Source organism: Cebus imitator, unplaced genomic scaffold, assembly GCF_001604975.1.
Source record: "Cebus imitator isolate Cc_AM_T3 unplaced genomic scaffold, Cebus_imitator-1.0 Scaffold322, whole genome shotgun sequence".
Lineage (NCBI taxonomy): Eukaryota > Metazoa > Chordata > Mammalia > Primates > Cebidae > Cebus > Cebus imitator.
The window spans coordinates 1,324,544-1,339,470 of NW_016107637.1; the positions used below are offsets into that span (position 1 = coordinate 1,324,544).

At 52.2% G+C, this 14,927-nt stretch overlaps 1 protein-coding gene across 4 annotated transcripts in view; it reads right to left on the reverse strand.

The window, feature by feature from the left end:
* Positions 1–6,428: 6,428 nt before the first annotated feature.
* SSBP3 (single stranded DNA binding protein 3) overlaps positions 6,429–14,927 on the reverse strand; it is a 181,453-nt gene continuing 172,954 nt past the window's right edge. For 2 of the 4 annotated variants that reach the window (XM_017504455.2, XM_017504453.2), the window contains 4 exons: positions 9,757–9,835; positions 9,442–9,470; positions 9,248–9,349; positions 6,572–8,172 (listed from right to left, as the gene is read on the reverse strand). In XM_017504455.2, coding sequence (XP_017359944.1) covers positions 8,143–8,172; positions 9,248–9,349; positions 9,442–9,470; positions 9,757–9,835 — 240 coding nt within the window. In that variant the 3' untranslated portion in view covers positions 6,572–8,142. Of the gene's footprint in view, positions 8,173–9,247; positions 9,350–9,441; positions 9,471–9,756; positions 9,836–14,927 lie in introns of all 4 variants that reach the window. The other 2 variants (XM_017504452.1, XM_017504454.2) reach the window with 2 other exon arrangements.

Here is a 14,927-nt window from a genome sequence, read left to right on the forward strand (position 1 = left end):
TAGGCCCTAAGGAGAAAACATGGATAATTAAAGGAATTTGTCCAAGGTCACCCAGCTGGTGCTGTAGGTCAGCGTCCCCAAGCAAACGCTTGGGAGACTTTTATTTGAAGAGAGCGAAGGCAACAGCAGGTGGGGGATGGCGGGCCCGAGCTGTGTGGCTGCACCTGAGGCCTCACCCTGTTCATGGGCATTCTGGAGCCAGAGGCAAAGGAGTTGAGCCTTCTACAAACACCCCTGGCCTGGCACCAGCCATTGGATATGTGCTGCTTCCTGAGAGCCCCCAAAGGCGGGACCTTGGGCGAGGTGGCTTTGTTGGGCTGTAATTCCTGCTGAGGGACTGCTGAGAGCAGTTAGTGTGGGAACTTCCAGCAGAGGGAGGAGCTCTCAGCTAGGCAGTGGCAAAGGGGCGTCCTGCCTGTGTCTCTGCCTCCCAGGCTTGGGCTCTTTCCACTTGACAGCTTACCTTTCAGGCTAGGCAGGTGGGGAGGGAACAGGAGGGATTACCAGGAAAAGCAGCCAGCCACAGAGGACTCTGGGGATGGGGAGTGACTGGAAGTGGGGAGCGCTGGGGGCTAGGCTGGGGCTGGAGTGGCCGGCTTGGGAGGGGCCAGAATACCAAACACCTCACCTCCCAGGGGAGCTGACCTGGGGCCCCGGGGACTCTGAGCCCTGTTGCCCGTTTTACTTTTATTTTACAGACAGGAAACAATTACACATAAATGATAAAAGTTCAGAGTTCAGGAAAATATAAGTTGACCCACCCAAGGCAGTCCCCAGCTAGTCCTTTTCCCTAATGATAACAGAGCTTAGAGTTTCTTTCATGCTGTTGGTGAAAATGTGTGTCTGTAAGAACACACATACGTACGTGACTGAGGAGTCATCCTGTTTATAGCCTGTTCTGCACTTCCTTTTACCTGATGTCCCTGGGTCATAGGCTCTTGCCACATCAGCACATAGGATCTCTTCATTGTTTTGGGCTGCCGCATTAGTATCTGTTAATGGCGATCCGGGTTGTTTCCAGTTGTTATTAGAAATAATAGTACAGTGAGCGTCCTCATTCATGTGTCTTACTTTTGCCTGCAGAGCCACTGGGTAAGTTCCTAGCAGTGGAATTGCTGAGTCAAATGTTTTTTTTAAAGAACACTGTTGGGAGTACAGAGGAGGAGCTGGCGGGATGACAGGAGTCCAGCTGGAGGCCACTGCGGTGATCCTTGGGCAAGTGGTGGTGGCTCTGCATGATCCTGAGGAGGCCGAAGCTCCTGGAGACTGCTTGGAGGGGAGGGAGGGGGAGACGAACTTGAGCCCTGAGTGAGCGGGATGGAGGCTCTGAGTAAGCGGCCCGTCAGCAGATGACCTTGTTGCTCGAGGACTGCCTAGAAGGGGGCTGGGGTTGCAGGGCAGGCCTGGGTAGCCCATCTTCCTCCCAACCCACCCTGAACGAGGACAGCCCGGATGCCGGCCTTAGTGCGAAGTTGTGGAGCCTGGAGCCCAACTGCAGTCTCTGGTCAAGGGAGCTACTGGGTGCAGCTGATGTGCAAAGCCAGGCAGGCAGGACTGGAGGTTTTCTATTGTCCCCATAGAGATGAAGAAACAGGCTCAGAGACCACATGATGTAGTGTGAAGAGCTGGAAAGCTCCTGTGTCATGACAACTGCCCCTCCACAGAGAGGTTCTTGCTTCTCCAATTCCCAAATGTCTACCAGCCTCGTCCCCACTCCGTCATTCAACGCAGGAGAGGAAGCGATGCAGTGGAACCTGAGGGCCTCAGCCAGCCTCCAGCCCAGGACGGTTCCTCAGCCAGTGGGCTGGGGAAGGAGCAGGAGCATGAGGCAGGGAGAGGAGTGCTGCGCCGGGTCGTGCAGGGTAGTGAAACCCCACCATAGGAACTTCCAGCAACAGACTGGGAAGTGAAATGGTGACGTTCCCTTTGTGAACATATTTTTCCACTCATATACTTAAGTGCCTGGTTGATCCATTCAAAAGTTCTTCAGTTCATTTCCAGCAAGCTTCAGTGGCAAGGGAATTCTGATTTGGCCTGTGGGGAACCCACTTTCAGGAGCCTCCTGTATTCCAGCTGTGCTGTCAGATCCTCAGCTTCCTTGTTGGCAAAATGGGGATGCAGGTTTCCCCACTTTTAGATCAAATAGGTTGCATTCGACAAGGAGGTTTCAAGTGAATGAGTTTGGGGTTCTCAGAAACCCGGTGGAAAGGGGGACTTGCTTGAGGGGACCTCACTTTAGGCTGATCTCTGTTCTTTCCCAAGGCTGGTGCAGGCTGGACCGGGGCAGGTGCTTGGCAGAGGCCCTGTGACATCTCACAGGGCTCTGGGAAGGAGCAGGACAGGATCCTCTCGGGCTTTAGACAGCATCTCCCTGGTTCCTCTTTTGCTGTGGGTCAGTCTCAGAAAGCATGCAGGTGACCCGAGTGTCTCTGTCTCTCTTCAACATGGACACTCAGATGTCCATGACCCATAAGGCCTACCTGCTTCACTGCTGGAAAACCCCCCACCCCAGGTCCAGGGACCCTCTCCCCTCAGGCTGTATCTCCTCATATCTGAAGACTGCATCCAGTGGAGTCTTTGGATATGAGGCGTGGGCTTGCTGCCCAGGGCAGGACCTCCATCCCTTAGAGGCCAGCCTGTCAGAGCAACATGGCCCCTGCCAGCTTTCACACACACACACACGTGTGCACACATGCATACCACACAGACTTGTGCACACACAGATGTGTGCACGTGAGACCCATGGGTCTCCTCCCCAGCTGGGCCAATGATGGAACCCAAGAATAGGTCAGGACTGGAGACTGAGCCCGACCTCCTCTAGAGGCAGCCCATTTAATAAGCACCTACTGTATGCCAGGTGTTGTGCTGGAAGCGTAAGTTACAGAATGAAGGAGATGTGGTCCCCGCCCTTCAGGAGCTCCCAGGGTACTGGGTGGACACAGCCAGAGTAGTCTCCTTTGGCTTGGCAGTAGGAGATACCCACAAAGGCCACTTCCTTCCCCATATTTGGGCACCTACCCACCCACAGGTGACAGCATACTGTAGGGAGGGGTGCCACTGAGCACGTTCCGGGGTGACGACTCAACAACATTGTTATTCCAAGAGCACTCATTGTGTACCTACTGCGCACCAGGACCTGTGCTGGTGATTCTGGGGACAAAAAAGGCTCTTACATGGTCCCTGGCTTAGAGGAGCTCCCAGCCTGATGGGGGAGGCATACACTCAACCAGGTTGTGGGGACCCAGCGAGAGAGCTACTCTAGCCAGGAAGGCTTTCAGGAGGAGAGGCCATCTAAGCTAGGTTCCAAAGGGCAAGTGGGAAGGAGGCGGGGCCAGCAGGAACAAAGGCCCTGGCTGTGCAGACATCCACAGAGTCCTACAGAGTTGGAGGTGAAGTGCTGAGGGGCAAGGAAAATCAGGATTGTGCAGGGCCCTTCCATGCCCTGCAGCTGTCTGGAAGCTGTGAGCAGCCTGGACTTTGTCCCATGGCCATAGTGGGCGTGACTACCTGGGTTCTCCATTACCAGGAAGCACTCTCCTCTCTGTACCCCCTTCCTTCTTTTGGCCATCAGGGCCTCTTGCTCTCCTGGACTACCCACTGCTCTGTGACCATTCCCCAGATGTCAGGACCCAGTCCTTTGGCCTCTTTTCCATTCATTCTCTAGATGATTTCAGCCAGTCTTGTGGCTTCTAAGACCCTCTAAATGCCAACAACTCCCACCATATGTCTCTAGCTCAGACCTGCCTACTTGACGTCTTTACTGGATATCAAGTCAGCATCTCAAATTTAACTTGCTAGACAGAGCTCTTCCTGCAGCCTGCCTACCTCCACAAAGGGCATCTCCGTCTTTCTGTGTCTATTCACTACTGTAACCCTAGTGCCAGAACCACCCCTGGCATAAAAGGAGTGCTCACAAGACACATGAATGGGTGGATGGATGGAAAGAAGGAAGTCTGTGGAAGCTCAAAAGTGAGACGGTCTTTGTGGCACTGGAGGGCTGACATGGAGGCAGGAAACCAAGGGCGTGGCTAAATTCCAGAAACCAGATGCCAGGTTCTGCAGCTCCACAGGTGCCCTGGGAACAGACAAGAGGACAGAACAGACTCTGCCTTCCAGCACCCAGCCTCGTTTGGTCTCATCTTTTATTTCCAACCCTCAGCCCCAACTCCAAGCCTCCAGTGCCTGTACCCAGTGAGCCCAGGGCTAGGCAGAGTAAGGCTCATCTGCCTGTAGCCCCTTCTCCCACCCTGCACAGTCACTCTACTGAAGTCCAGGGGAGCCCCGCAGCTCTGCAGACCAGGTTTGCAGACACAGCCTGAACTCCAAGAGACCCAGCTCCTCTCAGTTCAGGGCCAGAGCCCTCAGAAGGGCCCCAGATATGCTCTGGGATCAGTCTCCTGGAGTCTGTGGAATCTGGGAACACAGCCCACCACTTCATGGGATAGCAGACTGGGGCAGAGGGATCCCTCAGGTCACCAGGCAGCCAGGCTGAGCAGCCTTACCCCCAGGTGGAGCCCTGCTCTGGCTGAGCACCTTAGTAGCTGTGCTGCTGCTGGTGTCAGTGATTTATTTCCTGGCTCTGGGGCAGGGGACAGTGGGGATGCCCAGCAGGGAAGCAGGTTTGGGGTCCTCAGGCCTGATCCTAGCTTTGCCACCCCAGGCCAACTGACCCTTAGAATTGAGGGGCCTTTGGACAGCCATGACTGCAACAGGAAAGCTGCGGTCCGGCCCCGACTCCTGAACCTCTCGGTGATAGGCCGAAGCACTCCTTTGTGGAAGGACTGGCCTGACTCTCCCTTTTCTCCTGCTTATTTCAGGATCTTTCCACTGGCTCATGTAGAGCTCTGGCCTGGCCCCAGGCAGTAAAAACACCTGGTGAACAAGAACCAGTTCTTTTTCAGAGACCTGCCCCTGAGGAAGGCCAGACTAACCTGCACCAGGGCCATCTTTGTTGTGAAGGCAACTGCAGGGCTGCCGAGGGGCCTCAGGCAGAGAGGCAGCACAGCACACAGCAGGCACTCCTCCCAGGCTGGACTCTGTGACCAGGCTTCTCCTGGCTCAGCACCCCAATCCCACGGCTCTTGTCTATACCTGACTCTTGCTCCAAAGGGACACAGGTATTGGACAAATGTCGCATCCTCCCAACCTTTCCCCAGCCCTGAGTCAGCACCATTGATAACAGGCTAGTCAAAGCCTCAGTCTCCTCATCTCTCCAATGAGTATGCTTTTCCAATAAAGGTGGCTGTGCTGAGCAAAGCCTAGGAAACCTTGTACCAAGGTGAAGAGGGAAGAACCAGATGGAATCTTTTAGATCCTCCTAGCTACTCCCCAACACACCCATTTGGACTCTCCCCACATGACTAACATCACTTGTAGTGAACACGTACCGCTCTTAGTCCGTGCGTGGCACTGTTCTAAGTACTTTCTGGTGATAACTTCACAGCCCATGAGGCAGGCAAACCATCATCCCCCATTCTGCTGCCGAGGAAACAGAAGTATAAACTAATTTGTCCACAGCCACACGGCAAGCTGCAGCAAAAGCAAAATTTAAACCTGGCCATTTGCTATCTGGTCCCCTAAGGGCCTTATAAACATGGGCTGACCCTGAACTTTGCTCGGGCACCCAGTGTCCTCCCACCCACCCACCCCAGCACCCACTCCTGCTGCAGGCCTAGAATGAGGTCCCCAGAGCTCCAGGGAAGTAGAAAGTTCTAGTCATTGTGCAAGTCAGATTCACAGCGGCTTACTTCACCCTAGCCCTCAGCATTTCTTGCCTAGATGTCATCTGGGAATGGCTCCCTCCACATCCTGCCAGCCCCAGCAGATCCATCTCCCAGGATGCCACCAGCATGTTTTCCAAAATTTAAGTAGGCTTACTCTCAAAGCCCTTCGAGGGCTCCCACACTGCCTTGGAGGTTTAGGGAAAAAAAACCAACCTCCCTGTGCTCCCCTACAGTGGCAAACAGCAGGCACTTCAGCTGGGGACCTGGGGCGAAGCCAGCCCTACCTGAGTGGGGGGCAGCAGGGAATGGCTGTGGCCTACAGGGCCCTTCTGGCAGATGGGGACTCCCCATAGGAAACAGGGCTTTGAAAAACAAGAACCTTTTTCTACTTCCAGAAAAATAAAAGATATGCCAGCCAGCCAAAATGTGCTTGCAACACAAGAAACAGAAACTGGCTTTTAGAAGGCCCCCAAATATTTAAAGTGAGACCAACACCCTCCCTCCCAACCCACCTTCTGCAGAGGCCATCACGACTCCACAAGAACACAGAACTTGCAGGCTCAGGAAAAGGCGACAGATGCCTCAAACACAAAACCTCATCCTGTTATGCACCAGGAACAAAACCTGTCCCCAACAAGTCACCCTGCATTTTGTCATCAGTGTAATAAACTCGAACCCACATTCCCCAAACAGGTCAGGAAGGGCTGCGGAAAAAAGATGTCCCTTTAATAAAACGTTATCAACATATATCGTACACAAACTACAATGTATCATAATTACTTTTTTTTTCCTCTCTTAATTCAGAACCAGACTACAAGGTAAGAAAAAACACAGAAACAGCTACAATGTTCCCAATAATCCGCACAAAGTCTTTTTTCAGGCAGATGATATCTCACATAATATGATATACATGGATTAGAAAAGGGAGGGAGTAAAACAAAGACCAGCTACAGGGGAGGGAGGGAGGGAGGGAGAAGGGCGTGTCAATGTACAAAGAATTCGGGTGTCTTCCAGGGTAAGACACAAAGGTTTCTGTGGGGTGATGAGGTGAGTGGGGCTGTGAGCACCCTCCCGGGAGGGGACAGGCTCCACTGTCGGGCTTGTTGGTTTTGAAAATAAAAGCAGGACCAGAGACAGCACGTCTGTTTGGTTGTCAGTGTCCCCCCACCCCCATAGCTGCTCCAAAGTCTTTCCATCCAGTCCCAAGCATATACAGAGCAATTCTGGTCAGTATCCCATCTTTGAGAAAGGATGAATAAAGAGAAAAAACAAAAGAAAACCGGAGCTCCAGCCCCCCTGCCGGTGCACACGATGACACTGATGCGAGGATCTTGGGACCAGAATGCAAGGTCACTGTTTCCACGTCCCAGGTCATAGCCATCCTGTCAGTGGCAGCCTCTCCTACTCTGCGCCAGGCCACCACCCAGCTGGCAGGATTCTCACTGGGAAGACTGGGGTGGGGGCAGAGGAGGGGCTGGAGAGGCAGGGAGGCCAGGACAGGAGGGAGGTCCAGGAGAGGCGGAGGAGGAGGAGGAAGGCGTCCTGGGAACAGTGCATGCCACCGGGTCACAGCGACGGGCTCGGCTGTGGTGGAATCCTGAAAGGGGTCGGTGGTCTGGCCCCTCCGGCCACAGGATGAGGGTGCTGGGTTCTGGGCTCCAAGGGTGCCACTGCTGTTGCCGCAGAAATCAAGCCAGAACAAACATGTTCCCGCTCCTCCCCTGCCCGCTGCACAAACCAAAACCCCCAGTGGAAAACGGTGACTGCCTTTCCTTCTTTCCAAAAAAGGCCTTTTGAAAGAAACCACCGATTGTAAACTGTCCAGTTTATTATTATTTTTGATGGCTACAGACAATGTAGGCTCTCACACCTAGACTAGCTTTCCTGGTAGAAGGGCTTGGGCACAGTCAGCAGGGCTTCTGGTTTTCTTTTTTTTCCTTTTCCTTTTTCTTTTTTTTTTTAAGAAGAAAGCATAGGGGTTGATTGGGGTGGGGGGCTTGCTAGAAGCTTCCATTTAAAAAAAATTTTCCCCAAAAAAACCCCCCTGAAAACAAATAAAAAACTCCCAACGACGGTAAAATCCCAAACAAACAAACAAAAAAAACAACAAAAAAAGTGTCATGTACTGAAAAGGTCCTTTGGGGAAAGAGCAAGGGGTGGGATTTTCCTGGTCACTGACTCGAAATACATTTTTGAGTTTTGTCCTTCATGTTTTATGGAATAAAAAGTTCGGCCTTTTTATTGCATGAAACTAGAATTGGGAAAGGTGGAGGGCGTGAAGGGGGTGGAAGGGGGTTGAGGGGAGCAGGGAGATGCCCTCCCCACCAGCTCCTGGATAATGACACCTCACTTCTTGCATAATTTCTGGCATCTTCCCGCCTGCAATGCCGGCTCTCTCAGCGTCTTGGAGAAGGGGGAATCACACACTCATCGTCATGCTTGGAGAATACTGGAAGGGAGAAGCAGAGAAGAGGGGGTGAGGGTTGTGGGGAGGCTTCTGACACACCGAGGCGCGGGGAGCCTGGTTTGACTGCACAGAACTGAGCAGGGCTTATCTGGGGCTGTGGCTGGGCTGAGGGGCACATGGTGGCACAGAGTGGGCAGGGGGCCGGCAGGGTAGGATAAAGGCCAGGAGGCGGGAGCTAAGAACCACTTCTCAGTGCCAGCCTGCCCTTGTGCTGGGAGCTATGGCAGCTGACAGGGCCTCCCCTGCTCCTGCCCCTCTGAGTCATCCTCTTCTCTCCAGTCAGCCCCTGCCCTTGCCCAGCGCAGGCCTCCAGACTGTAGGCAACTGGCTTTCACGAGCTGGAGCACAGCCAGGGTGCCCTGGGGTGGGGCCAGTCTGGGGCTCTGTTTTTGTTTTTAAGACAGGGGTCTCACTCTGTCACTTAGGCTGGAGTGCCGTGGTGCGATCAAGGTTCACAGCAGGCAACCTCCTGGGCTCAAGCGATCCTCTCACCTTCGCCTCCCAAGTAGCTGAGACTACAGGCATGCGCCACCATGCTGGCTAAACTTTGTATTTTTGTGTAGAGATGAGGTTTCGCCATGTTGCCCAGGCTGGCAGTCTGGGGTTCTGGAAAGCTGCTTAATCATAACACTGTTTCTTCAAATGAGAATGCACACAGAAGCCCTCTACGGAAGAGCACACGGCTGACCCCTCTGTGTTGGGGGCCCTGAAAATCACTGGTTGCATGAACCTTTCCCCATTGGACAGATGGAAATGGACCCTTGGGGCAATGCTGCCCCAACTCTCTCAGCCCAGGGCTCTGCCGGCCATATCAGCTTAATTAGTGCCAGAGGCGTCCAGCCTGCAGAGCTGCCTCCAGAAGGCCCTACCAGCAGGCAGTCTCGGGGCGGCGTCAGGGCTGCACACTGCTGCTGGAAAAATAACTGAGGTAGAAAGCCTGTTAACGTGGCCACCGGCTCAGCTGGCAGGCTGCGGCCCGGCCCCGCAGCTCACAACTTGTTAGGTTAGACTCCCCAGGCCTTGGGGATGACAGCAGTGGGCAGGGGGCGAGACTTACATTGTCGTTCTGAAAGGAGTGGAGGAAGTTCCCTCCTAGCTCGCCGTCATCTCGAGGGGTGCCTGGAGGATTGCTAATGCCACTTATGTTGTTAGGAGAATTCTGTGGAAAGAGGAGAGGAGGTGAGCACCTGTGTCCCCAACAACCTGCCCACACAGCTGGGGCGCCGCCAGGGAGGCCGAGCGCACACTCACTTTTGGAAGTCCATCTATGTCGCCTGACCCTGGAAAGAAAAAAGAATCCAATTCAGTTTCTTGCCTGCTCTTCCACGGAGGGTCTCCCCAACTCTCGGGGCTCCTCAGGCCTCTAAGCCCTTCCATCCAAGTCCCACACTGTGCGGAGGACTTTCTGTGCAGAGAAGTTTCTGGGTGGCATCCTTTTCTTAGGATCTTCCTGTGTGCCCAGCCGAGCTGGCCGGGGCTGTGTACCAAGCCCAGCTGAGCCCAGAGCTGAGGCACAGAACTGGCTGCCCAGGCAGGGCGGGGCACTGCAAAAGCAGGGCCACTCACCTAATGATCCGTTCATGTGGTGTGGCTCCATGCCGCCCATGCCGCCCATCGGACCGTCCGAGCCGGGACCCATTGGGAACTGAAAAAGAAGCACAGGGCATGGCAGCTCAGTGGGCCCAGGCCCTCTGCACCCCTCACAGGCAGGGGGCTGCAGCCACACCAGAGTCCTGGTCTTGGGGAACCCCTGCTCTGGTAGGCTCTGCTCACACACACTTGGACATGCCCTGCTTGGGAGCTGGGCCAGGCTCCTCACCTGGGCCCTGCGAGCTGCAGGGCAGAGGTGCTCATTCCTATGTGCCAGGTGAGGGAGAGGGACTGGCCTGCCCCCACCCCACTCCATGCAGAGGCAGCTCTCAAACCAAGCCTCTCAGATCCCACCACATGGCCCTCTCCATCCCCTGTGTAGAGGATGTGGTTCCCCAGAGGCACATGTGGACAGCTCTCCGACCGTGCCAGGCCAGGGACCAGAACATCAGTGCTCCCCATCCCTGCTTCACAGGTGAGGAAACAGAAGCACTGGGGGAAATGCTCTGCCTGAGGTCCCAGAGGCTGGAGGTGGAGGAGCTGGGACTGGAACCTGACAGCAGGCCTGGAGCCATCATGCTGGCCCTCTCCAAGCTCACAAAAAGAAGTTAGAAATGATGTTTTCAGACGGTCGCGGTGGCTCCTGCCTGTAATACCAGCACTTTGGGAGTCCAAGGCGGGTGGATCACCTGAAGTCAGGAGTTCAAGACCAGCTTGGCCAACATGATGAAACCCCGTCTCTAATAAAAATACAAAAATTAGCCAGGCAGGGTGGTGGGCGCCTGTAATCCCAGCTACTCAGGAGGCTAAGGCGGGAGAATCGCTTCAACCTGGTGGCGGAGGTTACAGTGAGCCAAGATCACACCACTGTACTCCAGCCTGGGTGACAGAGCAAGACTCTATCTGAAAAAAAGGAAAGGAAAGGGGAAAGGAGGAAACGGGGAAGGGGGAAGGAAAGGAAAGGAGGAAGGAAAGGAAAGGGGAAGAAAAAGGAAAACGGAAAGGAAAAAGAAAAGGGGAAAAAGGAAGAGCAAAAGAAAGAAAAAAGAAAAGACAAGACATTTCCTGGGACTAGGTGTGAGAAAAGGTGGGTTTGATGAGTGGGAGGGAAGAGGGAGCCAGGGCACTAGTCCAGGAGGCACCGCACGGCACCCTGGGACTGTGGGGTGGCGGCGGGAGGTCACTAATGAGGCTCCTGTGCAGAGCTGATGATGTGGCAGATGGGGGCTCAGAGACAGAGTCGATTCTATCCACCCACAGGTCTATATGGAACTATCAAACTCATCTTGGAAAGGAAGGCCAGAAAGGTCACATCCCACAGCCACGAGTCCCAGGGCTGGGGAAGGTGGAGAGCCAAAGCCCTGTGATGCAGACTGGGTGTGCATGGTGTGGGAAGGGGGTGGGGGTGTGGGAAGGGGGTGGGGGTGTGGAACGGAGGACTGTTTGGTGCCTGGCTGCAACTGGGCACGGCAAACGCAGAGCTGAGTCATACCTGAGCCTCAGCCCAGAGGAGCAGCTCATGGATACCCAACTACCCCACAGTAGGACAGAGATGCTGACTTCCAAAGAGCTGCAAATTACAGCTGCAGCTTCAGAGCAAGGCAGAGAAATCATAACGGACTGCCTGGAGCAGGCGGAGGGCATCAACAGAACTGAGGGGTAAAGTCTGGGCAGGCAGAGCCATCACAGAAGTCACTCTAGGCGGGGGTTCCGCATGAGCAGAAGGCTACCCAGCGGGTGGCAGCATGGCGTGCTGGAGCCCAGAATGGGGTGTAAGGGGTAAGGCTGTGACCAGGCTGCAGGGGCACAGCTAGGGCACGAGCCACTTTCCTGTGCCCACCCACACTGGAGGGGACATCCTTGCCTCTCCAGTGGGACCCCCACCAAAGCAATTCACAGGCTTTTGGGCATTTTGCCGTCTAGCAACAAATTTCATGCCTATTAATCCAAATGATAGAGGACGAGAGGAAGCCAACCCAGGAAACAGCCATGCTAGACCCAAAAAATCCCCAAACATGGCAATACAGAATTATGCACAAGTATGTTGTCACTTTCACATGAATATGTTACTTTAACATCAATGTATAAAAAAACAGGTATTTCTTCAAAATTACATATTATTGTGTACTTTCTGTGTGTTATCTTAACAGTTTTATTGAGATACAATTCACATACCATACAATTGGCCCATTTAAAGTGTACAATTCAGTGGTTTTTGGTGTATTTACAGCGTTGTGCAACCATCACCAAAACCAATTTTAGAACGCGTCCATAACCTCAGAAAGAAATCCTGCACCTGACTACAGTCATTTCCGTCTCCCTCTAATCCCTGACCCCAGGTAACCGCCCATCTCCTTTCTGTCTCCATGGATTTGCCTATCCTGGACATGCCAATACACAGAATCACGTGAGCTTCTGTGGCTGGTTTCTTTCACTCAGCATGTTTTCAAGGCTCATCAGTGTTGTCACATGAATCAGTACTTTATTCCTTCCCGTGGACAAAAGCAGTCTGCCGTATGGATATACCACATTTCATTTATCCATTCATCAGTGGAGGGAACGTTCAGGTTGTTTTCATTGTTTGGCTATTATGACTCATGCTTCCACGGACACTGATGTACAAGCTGCGTGTGGACACACGTTTTCATTTCTCTTGGGCAGATACCTAGGAGACTGCTGGGTCATAGGGTAACCCAATTCTCGAATCACACAGGCATCACTAGGCTGTCTGATCTTTCTAGGAAACGTCAAACTGTTTTCCAAAGCAGCTGTGCCATTTTACATTCCCACAAGAGTGTCTGAGGGCTCCAATGCTTCCACACCTTCCCAACACCAGTCATTACCTGTCGTTTTCACTCCAGCCGTCCTCGTGGGTGTGAAGTGCTATCTCCCTGTGGTTTTGATTTGCATTTCCTAATGACTGACGATGCTGAGTGTCTTCCCACGTGCTTACTGACTATTGGTAATTTTTGGAGAAATGTCCATTTACGTGCTTGTCCCATTTTTAAATTGGGTTGTCTTTTTATTACTGAGTTGTTCTAAGCGTTGTGTATTTTGAATTCAAGTCCCTTATCAGATACATGATTTGCAAATATGTTCTCCATTCCGTTTGTCTTCTTCCTTCCTGACGCTGAAGCACAGACGTTAACCCCAGCAGAGTCCAGTTTGTCTGATTTTTTTCTTCTGCTACTTGTGCTTTTGGTCTTGCTTCTTAGGCGGCTTTGCTTAACTCAGGTCATGAAGGTCATTACTCCTTTGCTTTCTTCAAGTTGTTGTCATTTTAGCTCTAACATTTAGGTCTATGGTCTACTTTATTTTTATTTACTTATTTTTGAGACGAGTCTCACTCTGCCAGCCAGGCCAGAATGCAGTGGTGTGATCTTGGCTCACTGTGACCCCCGCCTTCTGGGTTCAAGCGATTCTCATGTGTCAGTCGGCCGAGTAGCTGGGATTATAGATGCACACCACCACGCCTGGCTGATTTTGTATTTTTAGGAGAGACAGGGATTTGCCATGTTGGCCACACTGGTGGTCTTGAACTCCTGACTTCAAATGAGCCACCGGTTTCGGCCTCCCAAAGTGCTGGGATTACAGGCATAAGCCACCTCGCCTGGCTCCCCATGATCAACTTTGAGTTAACTTTTGGGTACTGCTCTAAGTTCAATCTCATCCGTCTGCATCTGGATATTCAGTTGTCTCAGCATCATTTATTCTGTATTATTTACTTTTCTATTAGATTAATGCTATTACATAAACAATAGGAACTAGTTAACAATGGCAATTAGTAGCAATTAGGAGGCAGACTAGTTAAATAATTGATACATATGAGAAAAAAAAATTTTTTTTAGAATTTCGCTCCTGTTGCCCAGGCTGCAGTGTAATGACACGATCTCGGCTCACTACAACCTCCGCCTCCCAGGTTCAAGTTATTCTCCTGTCTTAGCCTCCCAAGTTAGTTGGGATTACAGGCATGTGCTACCACACCCAGCTAATGTTGTATTTTTAGTAGTGACAGGGTTTCTACTAAACACTGTGTCAAACTCCTGACCTCAGGTGATCTGCCCACCTCAGCCTCCCAAAGTGTTGACATTACAGGTGTGAGCCACTGTGCCCAGCCAAGGTAATATTTTTGTAAGGTTTCTGTCCTCTGATAAATAACTTTTTACTCGAGTATTTAAATGTTATAGGCTATATTACATTAATTATTTTATTTTTCAGATAATGAGGTCTTGCTCCATCACCCAAGCTAGAGAGGGCTCAAATGATCCAACTGCCTCAGCCTCCTAAGTACCTGGGACTACAGGCACGAGCCACTGCACCTGGTTTATTATTTATGTATAAGAAAAATAAAACATAGGCCAGGCATGGTGGCTCACACTCGTAATCCTGGCACTTTGGGAGGCTGAGGCAGGAGGATCTCCTGAGCCCAGGAGTTTAAGAACATCCAGGGCAACATAGTGAGACCTCATCTATACAACACACACAAAAATTGGCTGGGTATGGTGGCACGTGCCTGTAGTCCCAGCTCCTCAGGAGGCTGTGGTGGGAGGGATCCCTTGAGATCCCAGATGTTGAAGCTGCAGTGAGCCATGACTGTGCCACTGCCCTCTTAGACTGGGTGACAAAGACTCTGTCTCTAAATAAACAAACAAATATAAACACAATAGGATTAATGACACAAACATTACTAATATTTAAATTAAAAATTACGATGTTTCTTTCTGACCCAGGATACATTAGAACATTTTGCTCTGCTTCCTTTCCCACTGGTCTCTGAATTGCCTGCAGCCTTTATATAGCCTTTAGGACATCTTTTTTTTTTTTTTTAATCAAGAGATGGAGTCTGGTTCTGTCACCCAGTCTTGGAGTGCAGTGGCGCAATCGGCTCACTATAATCTCTGCCTCCCAGGTTCAAGCGATTCCCCTGCCTCAGCCTCCCAAGTAGTTGGGATTACTGGCATGCACCACCACGCCTGGCTACTTTTGTATTTTTAGTGGAGATGGGGTTTCACCATGTTGGTCAGGCTGGTCTCAAAGTCCTGACCTCGGCCAGGCGCGGTGGCTCAAGCCTGTAATCCCAGCACTGTGGGAGGCCGAGGCGGGTGGATCACGAGGTCGAGAGATCGAGACCATCCTGGTCAACATGG